This window comes from Ursus arctos, unplaced genomic scaffold (genome assembly GCF_023065955.2).
Source record: "Ursus arctos isolate Adak ecotype North America unplaced genomic scaffold, UrsArc2.0 scaffold_24, whole genome shotgun sequence".
NCBI classification, from domain to species: domain Eukaryota; kingdom Metazoa; phylum Chordata; class Mammalia; order Carnivora; family Ursidae; genus Ursus; species Ursus arctos.
Genome location: NW_026622919.1, coordinates 15,951,481 through 15,975,267, shown reverse-complemented (window position 1 = coordinate 15,975,267; position 23,787 = coordinate 15,951,481). Strand labels below are relative to the sequence as shown.

General features: G+C 34.9%; 1 protein-coding gene across 1 annotated transcript in view; it reads left to right on the top strand.

Annotated features, from left to right (window-relative positions):
* The window catches only part of EFCAB13 (EF-hand calcium binding domain 13), a 174,298-nt gene that overhangs the window by 100,371 nt on the left and 50,140 nt on the right, over window positions 1-23,787 (top strand). The window contains exons 29-39 of the mRNA XM_044389151.3: window positions 1,864-1,932; window positions 2,809-2,952; window positions 3,571-3,642; window positions 6,592-6,735; window positions 12,574-12,645; window positions 15,375-15,518; window positions 16,612-16,683; window positions 19,077-19,208; window positions 19,553-19,624; window positions 23,164-23,226; window positions 23,353-23,415. Of these exons, the coding sequence (XP_044245086.2) occupies window positions 1,864-1,932; window positions 2,809-2,952; window positions 3,571-3,642; window positions 6,592-6,735; window positions 12,574-12,645; window positions 15,375-15,518; window positions 16,612-16,683; window positions 19,077-19,208; window positions 19,553-19,624; window positions 23,164-23,226; window positions 23,353-23,415 (1,047 nt within the window). The remainder of the gene's footprint in view (window positions 1-1,863; window positions 1,933-2,808; window positions 2,953-3,570; window positions 3,643-6,591; window positions 6,736-12,573; window positions 12,646-15,374; window positions 15,519-16,611; window positions 16,684-19,076; window positions 19,209-19,552; window positions 19,625-23,163; window positions 23,227-23,352; window positions 23,416-23,787) is intronic.

The following is a 23,787-nucleotide window of genomic DNA, read 5'->3' as shown; positions in this document are numbered from 1 at the left end:
GGTATATTTTCTTCAATGACTCTAGGTTTCTGCACAAGCAGTCTCTACAAAAACTTTTAATCTACAAAAAATCTCAGGAGTGAGGAAATACTTAAGGCCAAACTAACTGCTTAGAAGAGGAAAGATGCGGGACGCCTGAGTCTCAGCTGGTTAAGTATCTGCCTTCGGCTCACGTCATGATCCCAGGGTCCTGGGATTGAGTCCAGCATCAGGCTCCTTGCTTAGCGGGAGACTGTTTCTCCCTCTGCCTTCTCTGCATGTTGCTCTCTCTGTTTGTGTTCTCTCTCTCTCTGACAAATAAATAAATAAAATTTTTAAAAAAGAACAGGAAAAGATGGGTCAGATTATCTACCCCTTCAAGAGGTACAGTGCAATAGCTCCAATATTTGTTCTTTAAACAAATTACAGTAGGCTTCCAGAGAAGGGTAACTTTTGAAGCAGACCGGAGTCAGCTAACTCAAATGTCTGCAGTAGCCAGGCATATAATGCAAATTAATAAAATGAATTGGGTATAAGACAAAAGGAAGGGATTGGACTGTAGCGTAACTTGAGAACACATATCCTGTATTTAGTTAAATTCAAGTGAAAAGAAAACCCCAACACTTTCTAGGACAATGAACGTGACTGAATCTCAGCTGCATTCAGTCTGTGAGCCTGTGATCCCTGAAGCAGGCTTCTGTACAAGTGGGAAAAAAATCTTTTCCTTCTACCCTTCTAGGTTCTGAGCTGGAGCTCTGTAACAAAAGACAGATTAACAAGAGAAAAGCATACAAATTTAATATAAACTTTACATGAAAGGGGAGCCTACATAAGGAGAAGACCCAAAGAAGTGGTTAAACCTGAATGTTTTAATGTTACGTTGGATAAAGGATAGAAAGTGGTGGAAAATGTAATAGGGCAAAATGATATGAGCTAAGGGTGGTAAACTGGGAGAAATTTAACAAGGCCTGTTCATTCAGTCTTCAGAGATAAGGATGCTCCTTTCCTCTGGGTATAGCAAGAGCATCTCTCACGTGAGAGTCTTATGACCTGCTTCAGGGAGGGTGGGGAAGTCTGAATCCTAACTGCATCTTCCATTTCTCAAATTTCTTCAGCTTAAAATATTCAGTATGCTAGAGTGCTATGTTTTGGGGGTAGTATGTCCTGAACTCTGTCCTCCAAAGAATAAGAAACGTGTGATGTTATGAATAATTCAGAAGAAATTGAAATTCAGCTATTAGGTTTTGTAAGGGTTTTTACTTACTTGGAAGGATTAATAATTTTATATATTTTCTTTTATGCATAGTTTTTGCTTGTTTGCTTCAGGGTTAAATAGGGAGTGGTAACAGTAGAAACAAGTTGAATTTCTCTTTTCTCACCAAACAGAACTTTCTTCCAAACGATTTTTTTTTTAATTCTTTCTCTTCCTTTGCTGTATTTGTTGTATAAATCATCTCTGCAGGGAGTGGCCCTGTACCTTCTCTTATACTCTTTATAGGTGTGTATATATTTTTGTACTATATAACCTGTGCATAATTTTTTAAAACCGTGGGTCACAATGCTGGGCTGTGAAATAAATTTACTAAGTCCTGAATAGCATTTTAAAATGAAATGAATAATATGGAATTTGTTAGACGATATCAGCATGCATGACATATGATAAGGGTAAGTATTGTTTTATAAAACGTTTATTTCTGTGTGTGTGTGTGTGTGTGTGTGTGTCTGTGTGAGCACGCATGCTCACAATCTAAATATATTTCTTACCATGCATTATAGTCCTAGCAGTTTGAAAATGGATGAAATTATATTAAAGCAATACCAGATCCCTGCCTTAATGAGGTTGAAATCTGCTTAAACCCTATTTTTTATTTCTTAATTTTGCAGAAAATAAAAAGATCTTAGATATAATTGATGTTTTCACTAATTCACCTAAACCATCAACACCATTCAACAGTAAGTATAGTAAAAGAATGAAAATTAAAAATAAATTTCGAAGATCATTGTATGGTATTCTACTTTTTCTAAAGTATAGTTTGTTTTGCCCTGTGCTTTTAATTCCTTAAGTTTTCTTTGCTTTATTGAGATGTTATAATCTGCTTTCTTACTCCTTATCATATTCAGTCTATACTTTGACTGTAATGAATTCTTTAGAATTACATTCCTAGAATATGCTTCCTTAAAGCAAATAGTTTGTCTCAGTATATGCTTCAGTGTAAGGTATCCCATGAATCTAATACAATTTTCTCTCACCTCTAATAATTTCCACATGCTTCTTTATCTCACCTATAGTGAAACATTGTAAAAGAAAGTACCAAAAAAAAAAAACCAAAACAACCCAGATCTAGTGCATCTAAAACTAGTAGGTACATAGTAAGAAAGAGCGGCTCTCTAATCCTAGGATAGTGTGTGACTACGTGTTTTTCAGACCATAGCAGATTTATATTTTCATTTTTCTTTCTCCAACTACCTGTGTTTTATTTCTGCAAGCTGACCTCATTCTAAGAGCTATTACCTCGCTGTGCTTCAAATGCTTTACAGTCTGTGAAAGACTGGAGCACATAGTTTTTACCTTTGAGGGGAAATAATAAATAAAAACAAATTTTTACAGAAATTTTGCAGAAGTTCAACTTTAGCTGGCTAGGGTTATGTTAAATTTTGCTTATTGTTTAAGTGACTTCTGAAAACAAATCCCATTGATATGTTTTGAAAGCCCTTTAACTAAGAATTCCTTTTGTAATACACCTGCTCGCTGCAGGTCAGGGTGTTAAGTCTAAGAAAGGGCTTTGCCCCGGTGTCCTCATTTGTCCTCTATTCTTCGGGTATTTACAGATTTATTTAAAGAGATTACAACTCTTGATAAGATCAAAAATGATAAGATGCCTGCAAATGAACTGAGCTTCCAACTCTTGAGTGCTGGAATTCCATTAAACAACAAGACATTCCAGGAGATTCTGGGTCAAGCATCTATTGATGGTGAGCCCTTTTTGAAAGAACAGCCTATGTTGAGCTTAATGAAGTCCTAGTTCTACTGTGAGCTTGGGATATCTGTTTTATATATGCATATTTTAGATAAGCTAGGTCTTGGAAACATAATGAGAACGTAGGCATACTGAGAACTAATTAAAATTAATATTTTTCTCTTGGAAATTTTATTCATTCATTCATTCATTCATTCATTCATTCATTTATAAGTAGGCTCCGTGCCCAGTGTGGAGCCCAACACAGGGCTTGAACTCATGACCCTGAGATCAAGACCTAAGCTGAGATCAAGCGTTGGATGCTTAACCGACTGAACCACCCAGGCACCCCTTCTCTTGGAAATATTTTGAAGAGGCTCCCTCTGTTTATCTGGCATCATATTTGTAAAATGTATACATCAAAATTTAATTAAGACAAGTAGTATAATTAGAATTTTTTTCTTATTTTATGGGAACAGATTCTTGGTAAAACTATTTTAAATTGATGTTTTTATCCAGCTGATTTTCAGAAATTAACAAAATTTGCTCATCCCCAATTTCCTATCATGGTTATTTTAATGGTTATAAACGTTGATACTTTGCCATTTTATAATCCTTATACTTTACTTTTTAGAAAATAGTGAAGTAAGTCTCAAACAAATTTTGGAGTCTTTGAACACAAATAAGCCAGCTCCTGAATTTGAAGGTGGGTCAATCAATATTTCGTTTTAGATATTTGTCATAGTTTCCATTGCCTTTCGTTATTATTATTTTTGAGCAGTGTTGTGAGGTATAAATGACAGATAGGAGCTGTATATTTTTATAATTAAAGTGCACGGTTTGGTAAGTTTTGATATATGCACACATCTGTAAAACTACCATCAGGATCAAGGTAATGAACACATCCCTCACCCCCAAAACTTCCTCACGCTCCTTTGTAACCTCTCCTGCCATTTCCTGTCCTCTTCCTCATCCTCAGGCAACCCCTGGTCTGCTTTTTGTCAGTATAGATTCATTTGCATTTATGAGAATTTTATAAAATGGATATATTCCTTTTTTTTGCTGGATGCTTTCGTCCAGCATAATTATTTTAAAGTTCATCCATGTTGCATGTATCAGTAAGTCGTTCTTATTTATTACTGGATAGCACTCCCATTTTATTGATATACCACAGTTTATCTACTTACCTGGTGATACACATTAGGCTATATCCAGTTTGGAGCTATTACAAATAAAGCTGCTATGAACAATTGTTTACAAGTCATTGTATGAACATATGCTTTCATTTCTCTTGAGTAGTTACCAAAGATTGGCTGGTTCATATGGTAGGTGTATGTTTAACTTTTTTTTTTTTTTCCCAGTTTGAGGTGGTTACATATAAAACACTATTAATATTTATTTACAAGTTTTTGTGTAAATACAGATTTTCTTTTTTAAATAATAATCTTTTATTATGTTATGTTAGTCCCCATACAGTATATCCTTAGTTTTTGATATAAAGTTCCATGATTCATTATTTGCCTATAACAACCATTGCACCATGCAATATGTGCCCTCCTTACTACCCATCACCAGCCTATCCCAATCCCCCACCCCCCTCTCCTCTGAAGCCCTCAGTTTGTTTCCCAGAGTCCACAGTCTCTCATGGTTCATTCCCCTTTCTGTTTACCCCCCTTCATTCTTCCCTTCCTTCTCCTACTGATCTTCCTATTTCTTAAGTTCCATAAATGAGTGAAACCATGTGATAATTGTCTTTCTCTGCTTGGCTTATTTCACTTAACATAATCTCCTCCAGTCCCGTCCATGTTGCTGCAAATGGTATGTAATCATTCTTTCTGATGGCTGACTAATATTTCTAGAGTGGCCACACTATTTTACATTTCCACCAGCAGTGAATGAGAGTTCCAATTCCTCTGTATCCTTACCAGTACTTGGTATAGTCAGTCTTTTTAATCTTAATCATTCTAATAAGTGTGGAGTGGTATCTTGTTGTGGTTTTAATTTGCATTCCGTTAATGACTAATGATGTTGAACATCTTGTCATGTGCTTATTTGCCATCTGTATATCTTCTTTATCACATGTTCTTTATCAGATATATACTTAGCAAAATATTTTCTCTGAGTCTTATATTGAGCAAATTTTTCTTTGAGTCTCTTCATTTTCTTAAGTGTCTTTAAAAGAGAATTAATTTTAATTTTGATGAAGTCTATCCAGGGTAACAAAGGTTTTATCATATGTTTTCTTCTAAAAGTTTTATGGGTTTTGGTTTTGCATTTTAGGTGTATGATCTGTTTTGAGTTAATCTTTATATATGGAACAAAGTTTGGATCAAAATTCCTTTTTGTTTTGTTTTGCATATGGACATTCATTTGTTCCAGCACGATTGTTGAAAGGATTATGCTCTCTATATTTTCTATACTGAATTTCCTTTGTACTTTTGTAGAAAATCATATATGTATACATATATATATACACACACACACACCCATATACACACACACACACACACATATATATTTATTTATTTATTTCCTGTATTCTCTATTCTGTTCCATTGATCTTTGTCAGTCTTTACACTGACACCACATTGTCTGATTATTGTAGCTTTATAATAAACATTGAAAGCACTCAGGTAGCGTTGATCCTCCAACTTTATTCTACTTTAAAAAAGTGGTTTGGGCTATTCTAGGTCTTTTCCATTGCCATGTGAATTTTAGAATGTTTATAATTTCTACTAAAAAGTCTGCTGGAATTTATTGGAGAAATTAAGGGCCCTCATGAACTAAGACCTGTTGGAAAATTTCTTTTCTATATAACGTCTTATTAAATAGTACAACTCTTCTCTGCAATTCCTTTGTGTGCCTGTACTTGCCTCCTTTTAAATATTCTAGATAAACTAGAGATTATAGTCCAAACGGTGACCTTAAGTGTATGATAATTTGTGTCACTCATTGATAAATAGAGGCATGGCTTTAATCCCAAGGACCCCATTTAGAGGGGAAAACTCCTAGAGGTTTAGATAAGACCTGGGAAGAATGCAGAGTGCTTCAGCCTGAAAGAACCTCCAAACTTTTTATTTTCTTCATAGAAAAACCCTTACACCAATACCTACAATCTTGAAACTCTTCAATTTGTATTTCATCTACAGATTTTACGCATTAGATTCTTGTACCTTTTAGGTTAAAAAGTAAAGGCCGTTTCCACTTTCAGGCACAATATATTCCTGAAAACCTTAATACTCCCATATTTCTGGGGGGACTTCTAATAATAGAGTAAAAGTTATGAGGAATAAGCAAAAAATGGAAGGAGCAGCAAAATATGTAAGTAGAAGAAAATTCAGGACTAATATTTTTATACTCTGAAATTTGGGCTGTTTCATATACACAGAGATAAGTCCCAAATTCCCTCCCACTGATACAAAATTAAACATTTCCTTGGGAGATGCAATAATGGCCTATTTTAACTTAAAAAAAGCCTGGTAGTTTTATTCAGTTAAAAAAAACCTCAGTCATCCTAATTTTCTTTAAGACAAAAATAACTGAACATGTTGGGGAAATGTGCTTGGAATAAAGGAATATTTGGCTTATTAATTTTGGAATCATAAAGATAATATTAATTGAGATATATGACTTCAGAATCCACATGTGTTTTCAGATTTATCTGCTGCACTCCAGACTGTCAACTTGATGGACTGCAACAAAATTCAAATTAACAACTTGCAAGATGCTTTCAATGACCTCAATGTTTCTCTAAAGCCTGAAGAACACCAGATGTTAGAGAAAACGCTTGATGTTGATGGTATATAATAATAACTATAAGTTGGCTTTCCAAATAAAGTGACAGTAAATTTTCCATTCCCCTTCCCTATCCTCCATTCATCACTCCTCCAGCATTTTTCTTTATTATGCTAATGGATAAAACACTCTAACAGAGAAGGTCTATTGAGATCATAAATTTATCTTGATAGAAAAATCTTTGAATAAGATTAATAAGATTTTTAAAGCCCCATCAAGTATCCTGTGTTGATTCTATCAGAGCGTAATTTGTGTGTGTATTTTTAGCATCTACTATGTAAATCAGGGAAGATGAGGTAATTCTCTGTGAAGGTTGTGCTGAAGTAAAACTGCTTTTAGCCAGGAATAGACTATAGGAAGACTTTCTCCCCTCATCTTGAGATATTTACGGCAGGAGATTGATTGTGAATCCTAAGAGCTGTCAGAGAAAACAATATGTAATTTTCAAATTTTACCCATTATGTGGTTTTTAAAAATTAATTTAAAATCAATTCCTAAAAGTATTTTCCTTTTTACGTTATTAAATGGGTTTTAGCATTGTTTCATCAATAATATTGACTGGGGTCACTGCACAGCACAACTTCTGGGGCATGTTGTCATCTGTGTCAACAGCAACCTTCAGCGTTAGGCAGTGCATGGCCTGCATGGCTATGCAACAGACCTGATCCCGAGTGCCTGTTATATATAGGCTGTCATGTAAAATGTAATGTAATTGAATAAATATAAAATATTCATATTTAGGAAATTTTTGGTCTAGTTGGTGAGGCAAGCTATAAACAAAAGGGTATATAATAATATAGGAGATAAAAGTTCAGTGCATTTGCAATGTTACATAGCAGCACTTGAATAATAGCCAGGGAAACAGTGATGTGATATTGTGATTTGTAATAAGAAATATATATTTGGTCTTCGACCCCATTCGTGGCATAGAGCTCCTAAAACACTTGTAAATTCCTAAGTGATGAGAGCACAAGGGGCTTCTTTTGTTCTAATAGAAAATTCTGGGTGGGCATCTGGTTCCTAGGTGGGGACTGGTCACCAAAAAGATAAGCCATGATTAGAACTTTGGAATTTTTAGCTCTACCCCCCATTCTCCAGAGAGGGGAGAGGAGCTAGAAATGGAGTGAATCATTGATTATGCCTATGTGAGGAAGCCTCCATAAAAACCCAATAGTTCAGAGAGCTTCCAGGTTGGTGAACACATTCACATACCAGGAAAGTAACTCAACTCAACTCCACAGGGACAGAGCTGCTATGCTTGGGACCCTCCCAGATCTCCCAGACCCTATGTATCTCTTCATCTGGCTGTTCATATGTATATTTTATCATATCCTTTAATAAATTGGTAAACATTAAATGTTTCCCTGAGTTCTGTGAACTATTCTAGCAAATAATTGAATCCAATGGGGAGAAAGTCATGGGAACCTCCAATTTGTAGCCAAGTTAGACATAAGTTGTGGATAACCTGGGGACCTACTACTTGTGATTGGCATCTGAAGTGGGAGAAAGGACATTCTTATGGGACTGAGCCCTTAACTTGTGGGACCTGATGCCATCTCCAGGTAAATTGTATCAGAATTGAGTTAAATTACATGACGCTCAGTTGGTGTTGCAGAGAATTGCTTGGTGGGGGAAAACATCCCCCACATCTGGTGTCAGAATGTTGTGAGTATGGTAGTAGTATGAGAGTGAAGGAGAAACACAGGAGGAGGACTGAGTTTTTTCCTATACAAGTGATGATACTGAGTTATATAAGAGTTCAGAGGAGAGCAATTTCATTCATTCAACGAAAGTTTATTAAGCACCCATTGCTTGTTAGGCATTAAGTATATAAAGATAAAAGAGCTTACAGTCTATTGAGATGACAAGCAATGAGAATGCGAATTGTTAAATACTATGACGGCGGTGAACATAGAGTGTTATGGGAATGTACAGAATAGGTACCTAACCCACACAGGGTTGGATAGGGTAATCAGAACAGGCTTTTTGGAGGAGGTGCTGTTGGAGTTGAGTGGTTTTTTTTTTTTAATTTTTTAAAGATTTTATTTATTTACTTGAGAAAGGGAGAGCGAATGCACGAGCAAGAGCACCAGCAGAGGGAGAGGCAGAGGAGAGGGAGAAGCAGACTCCCCACTGAGCAGGGGGCCTGATGTGGGGCTCAGTCCCAGAACCCTGGAATCATGACCTGAACTGAAGGCAGACACTTAACTGACGGAGCCACCCAGGTACGCCTGGAGTTGAATTTTAAAATATGAGTAGGAACTAGCCAAGAATTAGGAGTACAGGGAAGGCGACTGGAAGGAGTTAGGAAGGAATGTTCAATATGTACAAAGTATAGAAGAAGAAAGCTCGTGGAGAAGTCAAGGAGCTCTTAAATAGACTGGTAGGACGTACACCAGTGGATCTTAAGACTGATTCACTCTGAACTACCTAGGGAATTTGTTACAAATACAGATGCTTACATCTTTTGCTTCAGAATATCTGCATCATGGCCAAGGTACGTGTGTGTGTGTGTGCGTGCATGTGTGTGTTTAACGAGCTTTACAATTCATGTTGGCATGAATCAAAGTTTGATCACTGACTGGTGGTGCATAGTGACAGAAGGAGTGGGGAAGAAAGAATTGAAGTGGCCATATAGTCAAGAGCAGATCCAGAAGGGTTTTGTTTTTATTTTTTTTCTCTGAGCAGCGAAGTTTGAATTTTATCCTGAAGGCTCTAGAGGGTCATTGACGAATTCAAAGTTGAAAAATGACATGTCTAATTTTGCACTTTATAATGGGCATTCTAATAGCAGTGTTAAGAAAGGGCAGAGGAGGGCAAGATTGGAAGCAAAGAGACTTTTTTTTTTCCAAAGACTTTTTTTTTAATTTATTCGTTTGACAGAGATAGAGACAGCCAGTGAGAGAGGGAACACAAGCAGGGGGAGTGGGAGAGGAGGAAGCAGGCTCATAAGGGGGGAGCCTGATGTGGGGCTCGATCCCATAACGTTGGGATCACGCCCTGAGCCGAAGGCAGACGCTCAACTGCTGTGCCACCCAGGCGCCCCGCAAAGAGACATTTTAGAAGGCATGCAGTAATTCAGGTTAAAAATAATGTGTTGAAGTAAGGCATCAGCTCTAGGGATGGGAAGAAGGGAACAGATATGAGTTCTAGGAAGCAGAACTTCATCGTTTGGTTAAGTTAGGGAAGGGAAAGAGAGAGGAATCGAAGATGACTGACAGATTCTTGGCTTGGGAGACACTTCCTGGTGATGCCTTTTAATAAGCTGGGGAATACAGGAGGAGGATCAGGCTTTAGTGCAAGGATGAGTTCAGCTTAGGATATAGTGTGTTTGATGAAGGGCATGATGGAGGGAAGAGATTGAAATGAGAAGAGATAAATCTAAATTCCTTCACAAATTACACAGGGTTTTTGTTTGTTTTTTTAATCTAGTTCCTGTTATCTGACCTATTTAGATTAACCCTTTCCCACAAACTTTCCTACACATTTTTGTAAGGTTTCAAGACACTTAATAAACAAATTGAATAATTTTAACTAAATCTAAAATTAAGAAACTACTTATAGTTCCCCGAACACATCATACTCCCTTGTGTTTCTATACATTTTCCTCATGAATCTTTCTGTTAACCTTCAGATACACTGCCAAGTCAGTAAAAATGTGACCTCCCTGAAGATTTCCTTAACTCATTCAGCTAGATATGGAAGCTTTTTTCTTACATTCAATAACATGCCATCTTTACCATCATTGAGACAATTTTGCCTTATAACTGTTTGAGAAAAGTGATTATTTTGGAGAAATTTCCATGAGAGTTATGAGGATACATTTTGAAAATCTGCTATATAGGCATTTAGTTACTGATGAAAAATGAATGCTTTAAAGTGTAAGCAAATCTGAAGTGTTCTGTTGGGAGAACAGGTTAAATATATAAAGTCGCAATATAAACTGAGGTAGGTGGAAACATCAAACAAGAAGCCTGTGTTCTTGTTGGGTTTCCACTTCTTTGACCTAAATCATATTATCTTACTTATTTTTTCAGGTTCTTCCAGCTAATGGGAAGTATATAGGTGTTTGTATATTTCTGAACACACAATATATGCATCTTTGCTTTAAAAAACTTAGTAGGAACTACATTCACTGCATAGGTGGTCATTTATAAAGTTTGCCACCTAGATGCAACTTTAAGTTTCCTTTTTTTCCAATTGTCTAAAAAGTAAGGTATTGTTAGATAAATATTCATTATTTTACATTAAAACTGATTTCTCAGAAATACTCAGATATTCTTTTAATCAATTAATATGTGATAATTAATTCCTTCAAGATATATTGTATAAAACCCAGAATAATAGTTTAAACTGAGATTTAGGGGGGTTTGATTTAAAATAAATTGATTTTGTTTTAAAAAGAAGATATAAGTTAATCCAATTATTGCATGTTTTAATTTTGCCTCATCTCAATTTTTCATTCTTTTATTTAAATTTTGTTTTATTATTTTCTGTTTGACTCTTCTGTCTTCAATATAAAGCAATAAATCATTAAAGAAAATTGTGAAAATAAATTAAAAAATGTCATAATAATTAGTCAATACTTTTATATACCTAATGCATCCAATTATTCCTAGTTCTTATTTCTATACATCCATTGTGCAAGCTGACACTAGACACTTCAAGCTAGGTTCATACTCAGAGTCCGTGAAAACTTGGAACAGTATTCATTAGAGAATGATGTAAACACAACTGTCAAAGCCATAGAAAGTTGTCCTCTCTCTTTTCTTACAACTTTTTAAGATATGAAGGTAAAAGAAAATGCAATTAGAATAATCCACTAAGAGTTTTATTTGCCATCTGCCATTCTCTGAATGCTTGCTGAGAAATGTAAGTTTTTAACTTGCAGATTTTCCTTGATAGACTGGAATTAGTAAAGTTTCCCTCTAAAGTGAGTGCTCCAGCTGCCACATGGGAATAAGTATAGAACCAATGAAATCAAATTTTGGCAATATGGAAGTAAAAATGCATTTGATCTGTCCCAAGGATTTGTTATTTGCATAGAAATAAAATCATTAACTCATTTGTGTTTTAAATCCCTCACCCCAAAAGGATATATTTGTGTTTGAGGGGCTTGTGGACGTAGAGTTGAAGATATGCAATAGACAATGGTCTAGCCTAGAAATAGAAACTTGAGAATCATCAACATACAGTTTGTGGTTACAGGAGAATTATGAATGGTTTATATAGTGTAATGAGAAGAGGGCCAAGGACAAAGCATTGGGACATGCTAACATTTAAGTAATGGTGGAGAAAGAATGGTTTATAAAGGACATTAAGAAGTAGCTAGAACAGTGGGAGGGAAACCGAAAGAAAGCTATAGCAACAGAACAAAGAGAAAAAAAGAGTTTGAAGGAGGAAAGTATTAAATAAGACAAAAAAAATTAAAAAGTGTTCATTAGTTTGGCGATAAATAGTTAACAGGTGAACTTGGTAAAAGTAGTCTCTGGGAGATGGAAGCCAGATTAGAGCAGTTTGAGGCATGAATGAGGATGTGATGAATAAAAACATTTCTATCCAGAAAATAGGTTGTGAAGGAAAGGAAAAGGAAAGAGTAGCACTTAGCAGGGTATCACAGGCGGGGAACGCTTTTTAGAAAACTAGACTTACAAGCTGGTTTTGACATGAATAGGATTTATAGAAGTTGAGTGTAGATTGCATTCTGGACAAAAGTTTACGTAGCTAGAAAAATCTAAGATGCTTTAAGGGGGCAGTAAGTGAACCAGCCTAGCTCACAGTGGAAGTGCCTTATGTTTTTTGAATTTATTAATTTTTCTTTGTACTGTTTTTTTCTTTACAGAAAAGGGAGATGTTTCCCTAAAGACTGCCCTTTTAGCACTGAAGAGCAATAAGCGTTTGCAAGACTTTAGAGGTGAGAATAATTAGGAAGTTTTATACACATTGAGAATATAGGAAATTTTTAGCTAGTTGTCAAAAAGTGATGGACCACTTACATAAAAATATAACTAATATGCTACAAGAATAAATGAATTGTGTACATTTAGAATTTTAGGAGTTCAGATGAAGGTGAGCTTCCTATGTTCATGAAAGTCTAGTTTTTAACATTGTAAGTTTGTAGTTGAAGCAAATAATATGTCTTCTAACAAGAATGCCAAAAATACATGACCCTAAAATGTTTTAATTAATAAATTTAAGTTTTTAAATTAGGTGATACATTCACACAGATCATAAATAAAAAAGTCTATCAGTCTATCAATAAAATCTCCCTCCTACCTGGTCTCTCTATTCAGTTCCTATTGCTTTTCCCCATTAACTAATAAGTAACTAGTTTTCTTACATAGGTAGTATCTAGAGCATTCAAGAAAATATGTGTGTTCTTACACAAGTGCAAGCATAATGTGTATGTTCTGTATCCTTGATTTTTTTAATATAACAATGTATTTTGGGTATTTGTTGATACCAGAATACAAAGAGCTTTCTCATTCCTTTTTGTAGTTGTATAGAGAATATATGAATTTTCATCTTGATGGGAATATATATGTTTAACTTACTGGGATCAGTGATCCATCCAACTTGAGTCTTTATCTTTTCAATTGTGGCATCAAGAAACGTTTTGTGGCATCACGTGATAGATATCCTCTGTGAAATATCTGACTTTTGAGTAGAATTTTGAAAAGCTCTAACTCACTTTAAAAATGAGTTAATAGCCTAATGTTTTATGAACTTACCAAAACTATTTTCCAACTCTTACTTTCAGTATAAAAAGTATCTTAGGGACTGAAGTGTGTGTAGTTTTATTTCATATTCTCTAAAGACATATTTTATTTTGTTTGTTTTCAAATAATATCATAATAGTTGGTTGGCAATAATAATACATTTGTATAGTGTTGGTGTTTTACCAAGCACTTTCACATAATTTCTTTCTTTTTTTTTTAAATTTTTTATTATGTTAGTCACCATACAGTACATTCTTAGTTTTTGATGTAGTGTTCCATGATTCATTGTTTGACGATAACACCCAGTGCTCCATGCAATATGTGCCCTCCTTAATACCCATCACGTAATTTATTTCTTATCAACTATTCTTTATGACTCTATTATTAAGTAGGAGTCTTATAATAAAGAATGATAAAAGTGAAGATCAAAAAAAATTGTACCTTATCTAGAACCCCACAACAAGCAAGTGTTGGACTCTACGTGCAGATATATATTTTTCTGTATCGTAGCTTAATAGTTTAGTTTAAAAATTAATTTTATGATATAACTTACAGGTTAATAGCATCATGATCAGCACACATATATTGAACACAAAAGATGCATGAAGTAGGCCATAAGAATCTTAAAATCTGGATGAAAAGATAGGCTATTTACATAAAAACATAACTAATATGCTGTAAGATCAAATTAGTGATGCATATTTATTATTTTAAGAGTCCAGATGAAGATTAGATTCCTATGAAAAAAATGGAGGAAGGCTTTGAAGGAAGGGTAACATCTTGGTAGGTAGAGGGAAAACAAGAAAACACTGAGCCTTAGAGATTAGAAGGGAAGAAAAGACTGAAGACATAAGTAGGATTTGAAAGATGAGGAATGAGGGATAGTTGATAGGTCTACATTGAAGGGAGTATTAAACGTTAGTTCAGAATAGGTCTCAGGATATTCTTTGGGTAAGAAGTCAGGTGCTAAGCTGTCTCTAAAGATTGATTTAACAGTGTATTCGATTAAGGTGCCACTAGAAGCAGGAAGTATTTATTCAACCCATTCATTCAACAGACAAGTGGCACTGTGCTGGTAAGCAAGATAGGTAAATACTGGTCTCTGACCCCAGAGAACTCATTGAAGAAAGACAGATGAACAAATAAATAACTACAAATTGTGCTAAATGTTAAGGAGAAAATGTGCAAGGAGGAGGTAGAGCGTTAAGGTGCAGTGACTTAATTGATAGGATGGCCAGGGAAGCATGTTCTGAGATCTGACAGGCTGAAACCTACAGGATGAGCAGGAATCAGCTACTGGAAGAGTTGGGAGAAGAGTCTTCCAGACAGAGAAGAAGGTATGAATGGTTCTAGTGTAGGAAATAACACATATGTTATTACCTATATTTACTAGTAAAGTGTTTGTTATTAAATAAAGAGGAGACTGACATGGGCGGAGGACCAAAGTCCTTCTCACATTAATGTTCATTTCCAATTATTTAAAAAATAATCATCCTATTAGTAGATTTATTAGCTGTTACCATGTATACCAAGGTTCTGAGCTCTAAATAAAAGAGAGTCAGTATAAGACAAATTAAGTTTAATAAAGGAATGGGAAAAATGCAGATTGAGGTGACAGTGACTGGGGAGCAGCAGAGAGATCACTGGACATATACAGAAAGGATGCAGGAAACATGAGAAGCAGAGATATATGGACAAGGAGACATATCAAGGTTTAATTTCTACTATGAGTTTGTTGTATATAACTGATCTATTTTATATATATGAAATGAGAGTTCGATGCATATGTACCTCAAGAGAGTATTGAAGGTGAGTACTATATCATCTTTTAAAAAATGCTAGGTATCTATACTAATTTTTGAATTATGATTCAAGCTAATTATTTAGAATTTGTATCTAAACTGAAAATATTTTCTCCTAATAGAGGTTAATGAACTTGCAAATGCCTTAAACAAAGTCACCAATGAAAAAGTTGATGTTGACGAAGTAAAATCTATACTGAAAGGCCTGGGGATTTATTTCCCAAAGGAAGAATTACAGGAGGTGCTTACATCCATTCCTCTTGATAGTAAGTATTCCTTTTTTGAGTCATTTATTATATATCAAACTTGTGTTTACTTTCACTCATAAATCCACGGAGCTGGTTGATTAGGAATCAGGTGTAATGAGTTCAGTAACATTAGATTTTCCCTACTAGGCTTGGATGAGAGTTTGTTTTGGATTATTCTCATATCAAATTATCCTAGGGAAGTATAATCTTCCTCTCCTTTCCCTTTCTTTGCCTCCTGAGGTTTGAATCATACGTTCTTATTGGACAGGGGCTGTGAAGCTCTCTCAAACCCATGAAGCACAGGGCCAAGCCTTAGTGTGGTGATATACACTACCAGTTTGGTTTCCGCACAGTCCTCAAAGGACTACACTGGTATTTTTGAAATCCTGCCAGTGGGATGTTTAGCTTACATGCAAAGCCTTATGGTATTCTTTTTTCTTAAGTTCCAAGTATATGACTAATAAGAAGCAAAAGACTGCACACTTCCTTTATTAATATATCTTTGCTTATAAGTATATATAGTCTTCTTTAGGTATTATGGTTGAGTTTGGTTTATGGTACTTCTAGTGAATATCTTCTTGTCTTCCCTCAAAACATAAATGGTGGGGCACCTAGGTGGCTCGGTCGGTTGGGCATCTGCTTTTGGTTCAGGTCGAGTCCCGTGTTGGGCTCCCTGCTGAGTGGGAAGCCTGCTTTTCCCTCTTCCCTCTCCCCTCTCATTCACTCTCCCTTTCTCTCTCTCTGTCTCTGTCCCTCTCTCAAATAAATAATTTTTTTAAAACCAAAAAAACATAAATGATTATAGTAGGACTTGTAATGCTGAAAAATTAAGAGAATGTCATATCAGAAGGGAAACATACAAAAAAATGGTCCCAATTGGAAATGTGTGTAAAATCCGTAAAATGCTCATTGGCTCTACAACAAAAAAGACCACAGGAGTCATCATAATCATATTCCTTTTCGTAGTTAGTCTGAGATGTCTTTAGCAGGATCAGAGTTAGAAAACAGGACTAACTTAGTTCTAAAGGTTTAGTAAGCATGCATATCTTGTGACCTCATTCTTTTTGTTTCTTTGGACCAAAGACCATTCATTTCTTTGTTTCATTTTCAGACGAGGGGAAAGTGGACTTAAAAGATTGTCTGACTCAGTTAAAGAAAATGCCATATTTTACAAAAGTTTCAAGTAAGTGAGAATTTTTTAAATGATTTTGAGAATTTTTTAACAATAAAAATTTTGAGTAGAATTCTTTAGTTTTGATTATATGCATTTGTCCAGTTTTCTAATGCTAAAGCACATCATGTGTAAACAAATGTACTTTGGATGACGAATCAATAAGACATCTTAGTCCTGACCATTTCTCGAAATTGTAGTATTTTTTCCATCACCAAAAAAGGGTAAATACACAGAATCTATCTAGATGATTCCTCCTAGTATCCAAGATTGTGATCCAAGATAGCTGCCATCAGTTGCCAGTGTCTTGGACATTTTGAAATCCTATGGGAATAAGATCGGTGTTCTCTTCTAATTCGAAAAGATACATGCACCCCTATGTTTATTGAAGCATAATTTATAATAACCAAGACATGGAATCAAACTAAGTGTTAATAGATGAATGAATAAGGAAATTATGGTATATTTATACAATGGAATATTATACAGCCACAAAAAGGATGAGATCATGCCATTTGAGACAACATAGATAGACCTAGACTGTATTATGATAAGTCAGACAGAGAAAGACCAATACCATGTGATTCCACTCATAAGTAGAATATAAAAAAAGCCAAACAGGGGCACCTGGCTGATTCAGTCTGTAGAGCATATGACTCTTGATCTTGGGGTTGTAAGTTTGAGACCACACTGGGTGTAGAGATTACTTGAAAATAATATAAATAAATAAGTAAAGCCAAACAAACAACAAATAAATAAAAAGCAGAATCAAATCTGTAAATACAGAGAACGAATTGATGATTGCTCAGAGTCTTGAGGGTTGGGCAAAATGGGTGAAGGAGAGAGGGAGATAGAGGCCTCCAGTTATGGAATGAGTAAGTCACAGGAATAAAAGACATAGCATAAGGAATGCAGCCAATGATATTGTAATAGTGATGTAATGGGATAGGTGGTAGCTACATTTGTGGTAAGCATAGCATAATGTATAAACTAGTCAAATCATTAAGTTGTACACTAGAACTAATGTAACATTGTGTGTCAGCTATACTAAATTTTTTTTTTAGAAAATCAGTGTCTCCTTTTTTTATCCCATTATCATTTTATTAAAATGGAATTTTACCATGAGAAGATTAACTATTGAAACATACAGGAACATGTTGAAACATACAGGTTTCCTCCATGTGTACATATAACCTCCATATGTAATAGGTATTCTTCCCATTACTCCACTGCCTTAGCCATGAGACATCGAGTATAATCTGGTTTTATGTGTTCAGTTAACTGACTTCTCCAACAGTGAGATATCTGTGATGTCTGGGGAACTTCTGGGTCTCCTTGAAGTTTAGGCTAAATGAGCCTTGGTTAGTAAGTTCACAACTGTTTTGGATTCCCTGGGTCTCCTTGGAGCAGCCCATATTCTTGAGATTAATTGAAATGGCTTAGTTTCCTCTAAATTTTAATTCTCAAAATTGAAACTGAACTAATTCAAAAAGCTTAATTTAGGTAGCTACAAGGGATGAAACTATTCACCAGAGCCAAAATATTTAGGATGTAACCAAAATGGTGTTTCTTCAATTGAGAAAATATTTTGTCCTTAATCTTTGGTTTTCTAAATGGGGCCCAAAACTTTCCCAGGTATGTGGCTTATAAGCAATCTCTCACAGGGTTAATGTTTATGATGGGATAGGGTTTATGATAATATAATATTTAAAATTTCTTTTTTACTTGAGAAATTCATACATGGTACTTTCAAAAATGAACGTTATCTTTCTTTGGTATTGATATAGCAGTGCCGGTCTTTCCATTATTTGGGGGACATTTTTGTGTGTATGTGTTAGATACACCCAAGTATCCACTGAATGAAAAAAATTAAGAATAGTCATATCAAACTGTGGATGGTTATCTAATTTTTGGCAAGGTAATTCCTTGTATGATTAGTTATCATAGCTTTCATGGAATTCCCAGCCTCAGATATGCCAGAGATGAGTATAAGCAGACATCCTGAGATTTCTTTTTATGTAATCATTCTTCAGTCTCAAATCAAATATTTGCAATGATTTGTTTGGCCTAGTGGCTAAACATTCTGCCTATGAAATCAGACTTCACACTTGGCTTCACATTTAGTAACTGTATGCTTAGGCAGACTAGCCTCTCTAAGGCCAAGTTTCCCTATCTATCTGTTAAATAAGGAACTTTTGTGGTATTAAATAAAACGGTGTATATAGAGCACTTAGCATGGTGCCCAGGAAGCTCCGACAGAATACTTAATAAGTGATAGAAGTAGCAATAGTACTACTACTAGAAGTAATAATAATAGTAATAATAATGATGACCTACTACTGATATTTGAATGGTTTTTTAAAAAACTTCATTCATTGTATTGTATTATATTTTTTTGAATATAGAAAAAGAAGCCCCCCTGAAAGCTCTGGCTGCCATTAGGAAAAATGTGGTCACTCCTGATGACCTAGGCTCCATTATGAAAAATATAGGAGTTCCATTACCTGAAGATGTGCTTCAAAGATCACTGCAGACAGGTGAGTCGTGTTTCTAGATACCCTTTATCTTAGCTGACATTCATCTGTTTGAGCTTTTCAAGAATCCTTAAGGGGTTTATCTGCTTCGTGGATTATCCAAGGCTCTTTCCTACCTACTACCTTGTTGGGTTCTACTTATTTTCAGTAGCATCATACAAAGGAGGATCTACAGGGGACACATGTATGTGTCTGAATGATATGCATCAGTCTGTCTTTCTGATTGAATATATATGTCTATATTTCAAGGCCAAATCTAGAAACTGTTTTTCAGTGTAGCAATTATGCTATAGTTGCCAGTCTCTGATCATATTCCCTGTTCCCTGACATGCATTTTTTTCTTTCAGAGGATGGGAAAGTGAATTTAGAAGAGTTTATGGGCAATTTAATCAATTCAGGATTTTCACCTCTACCTGAAAGTAAGAATTTTCAATTGAATAGAGATAGATAAGATGCAGTTTGTGGATCTCTTGGGAAAACCCCAGCTAGGGTTTTGAGATAGTCTTAAAATGATTAAGCACTGGCTTAATTTTCTGATCCATTCCATACATGTCAAATGTATAGCACAAGTAAAAGAGAGCATGCCCTTTAGAGAGTACTAGTTACCTCTTCTGCCTAGTCTGAGACCAGAGTCTTGACTGAAATTATCTTTTCACTAAGGGCCTTATGAAGAAAAAAATATTATTAGTTAAAATGACTAAAACAGCACTTGGAATTAGGCTGTTTGCAAGTTACTGTACTTTAAAGTGTAATTGTATGAGACATTCTAGTGGATTCCTGATACTCATTTATAATAATTCTTCATCAAGAAACTGGTGAAAACCTCTGTTAGTATTAGGAAAATTTTTGTTCAGTCTTGTTACTTTTCTTCTTTTGTTACTTGAAGATTGTTTTCTTTGGTTATTTCTTTGTATTGTCTCCCCCACCCACCTTTTTTTTTTTTCCACCAGTTTCTCTTTATACACTAATTCAAAGTTCAATTTTAGCACAAGGTTTGCCAATTATAATGTTAAGGACCATTTTCTTCTTTTGGTTTGCATAATATTTCCATAATCTTAGGCCTCTGAGTCCCTGATAGACTGCCCTTTCTTGCCCCTCTGGTGCTGAGAAGGAAGGAATGATTTATATTTTGCACATTTAAATGAGAAGAATATTTCTGACACCAAGCCAGAATAACACGCGCGTTCAAATCACTTCATATTATCCATTTTTAAGCTCCCTCTATGGTTGCAGAAGCTCAAGGTTTACTTCTTTGACCATCTCCACCCACTTTTGGATAGGCACACATGTGTAGCTTTGACAAGCCAAAAATATTTATGAAGAGGTGTTTCATAGAAATGCCTTTTTTGAGGCAACTTCCTAATAATATATCTCAACTGTTTTTGAGAAAACCAGCCATACCAAGAATGTCACTGCATCTCCTGAAGACATTGCCCATTATGTTATTTAGTGATGAATATGAAAAATGTCTTGAAATTTAATGTCAGAAAAAAACTTTCTCTTTCCCAAAGACAGTGTGCTTCTTTGTGTAGATAACAACCTGAGTTTCCCTTTACGCCTTAGCTTCTGGAAAGTTCAGATCTAAACTTAATATTTAATCGTTATAACTATGTTGGCTTCATTTGTTATTTACTACCTTTTTCTCAGGTGGTAATTCTCTTTTGAATTTTTATTTTTATTTCTATCTTCTATTTCTATTTCTGTTTATTTCTATTTTAAATATTTTAACATACTCTATTTTAAATATATTGATATTCATTGAATAATTCCTCAGACTATTTTGGGAAGTCATTGGGTATACATTATGAAGCAGTGTATCAAAAATGGCTATCCGTGAATGCTGGCCTGTGGTATATTAATGAATATGCGATAAAAAAGAGTTCTGTGACTATACTTGGAAAACACTGGAGTAGAAAACAAACTTAAACAAATTTCTCTGCCACTAGACAATTAGAGACTTTATATGTTTAAGAGTTTGAGAGAGTTGATATATAGCAGACCCTGGGTCTGCCAGGTCACAGAACTCTTGTTGTTGTTATTTTATTTTGATAATTTTAGAAATGATACCCTACGATCCAGCAATTACACTAACAGGTATTTACCCAAAGGATACAAAAGTACTGATTCTAAGGGACACATGCACCCCAGTGTTTATAGCAGCATTATCAGCAATAGTCAAACTATGGAAAGAGCCTAAATGTCCATTGACTGATGAACGGATAAAGAAGATGTGGTATATATCTATAATGGAATATTACTCAGCCATCAAAAAGAATGAAATCGTGCCATTTGTAATGACATGGATGGAACTAGAGTGTATTATGCTAAGCAAAATAAGTCAGTCAGAGAAAGACAAATACTATATGATTTCACTTATATGTGGAATTTAAGAAACAAAATAGGGCACCTGGTGGCTCAGTCGGTTGGACGTCTGCCTTCAGCTCAGGTCATGATCCCAGAGTCTCAGAATTGAGCCCCACATTCCCTCTTATATTCCTATTGGAATGTTTGGCAGTTTATGTTCTCCCTTTTTTTCTTGACCAATTCTTGTTGGGCTTCATCAACTTTGTTGATCTTCTCAGAGAACCAATTTTTGGCTTTGATAATTTTCTCTGTATTTTGTCTGTTTTATATTTTGCTGATTTCTTCTTTTATGTTTATTATTTCCTTCCTTTTACCGACTTTGGATCTACTTTACTTTTTTCCTAGCTTCTTAAGGTGAAACCCATGGTGACTGATTTTAACTCTCTCTCATTTTCTAGTATAAGCATGAAGACCCATACCCTTCTTACTAAACACTGCCTTGGCTGCGTTCAATAAATGTTAACATGCTTTGTTTTCATTATTATTCAGTTTGAGATATGTTCTGTTTTCTTTGTGATTTCTTCTCTTATCCATGGACCATTTAGAAGTGTGTCATTTAGGAGCCCCTGGGTGGCTCAGTCGTTAAGTGGCTGCCTTGAGCTCAGGTCATGATCGCAGGATACTGGGATCAAGTCCTACATCAGGCTCCCCGCTCAAAAAAGAGCCTGCTTCTCCCTCTGCTGCTCCCCCTGCTTGTGCTGTCTTTCTCTCTGTCCAATAAATAAAATCTTTAAAAAAAAAAAGGCATGTCATTTAATTTCCAAATATTTGGAGTTTTCTTAGTTATTTTACTGTTACTTGTAATTTAATTCCATTACCATCAGAGAACATATCCTTTATGATTTCAGTTCTTTTCAGTTTATTGGTACTTATTTTATGGCCCAGCATATGGTCTATTTTGGTAAATGTACTATGTGCACTTGGAAATGTGTATTCTGCAGTTAAAGAGTATAGTATTTTATAAATATAAATTAAGTAAAGGTGGTTGATAGTTTCCTCAGATTATCTGTACTGGCTTTTTTGGTAGCTAGTCCATCAATTGTTGAAAGAGAGGTGCTAAGATTTCCCATTATGACTATTGTATTTTCTATTTCTCCCTTAAATTTTGTCAGTTTTGTTATGTATTTTTAGACATATTTGGTTCATCTGCATTTATGATTGTTATATCTTCCTGATGAATTGATTGGCAGAGAATACCAAATATATCATTTTGTAAGAAAAATCACTTTTTCCTCTGAGTACAAGCTGAAAATTGATTCCTCATTCTATGGCTGCATCACACTTTATTTACCACATGTTAAATATTGACCCCAAACTTCGCTTAATATCAGCGAATAACACTTCATGTCCAATATCATATGGGCTATCCTAGATTAAATGTTCCTGTGCTTTATAGCCATATTCTCTGTAAAATGATCAAAAGAATATGTTTCTATTTCTGATAGAATAACTTAAAGTGTACATGTCAAAAACTTCTTTTCACACTGAAATGGTATATAACAATGTGAAGATAATAGGAAGTATTTTTTCTTAAATTGAAAATCATTAGCATTTCCCATTCCCATAGCTGTTATCATTTCTATTTTTCTCTTAGTAAGTAGGGTTGATGACAACAACCTAGACGGTTTTCCAGGAAACATGAGGATGCAGATGTCAGGTAAAGAAATTTACAAGATTCTGAGGGACCTGTCAATTGCAGATAATAGGAAGTATTTTTTCTTAAATTGAAAATCATTAGCATTTCCCATTCTCATAGCTTTTATCATTTCTATTTTTCTCCTAGGAAGTACGGTTGATGACAACAACCTAGACGGTTTTCCAGGAAACATGAGGATGCAGATGTCAGGTAAAGAAATGTATAAGATTCTGAGGGACCTGTCAATTGCAGGGACCTGACATATACATACACATGGTTTACATGGTTCTGTGTTATGAGAAGTCTTTTTATTAATGGCAACTTCTTACACATAAAATTCATATTTAGAACCATAGAAAATGACCAAAGTAATCAAAAAATTACCTTAAATGTTATACTTTAGGTTTCCCTCCTTGAGAATAAGTTTCATGGTTTCCAAATTTTCATTTGGGGAGTGTGGAAGAAAGAAGGATGTGTATTTGCTATGTTAGTACTTTATTTATTTTTTATTTATAATATTTTTTTATTATATTATGTTAGTCACCATACAGTACATCCCTAGTTTTTGATGTAAAGTTCCAT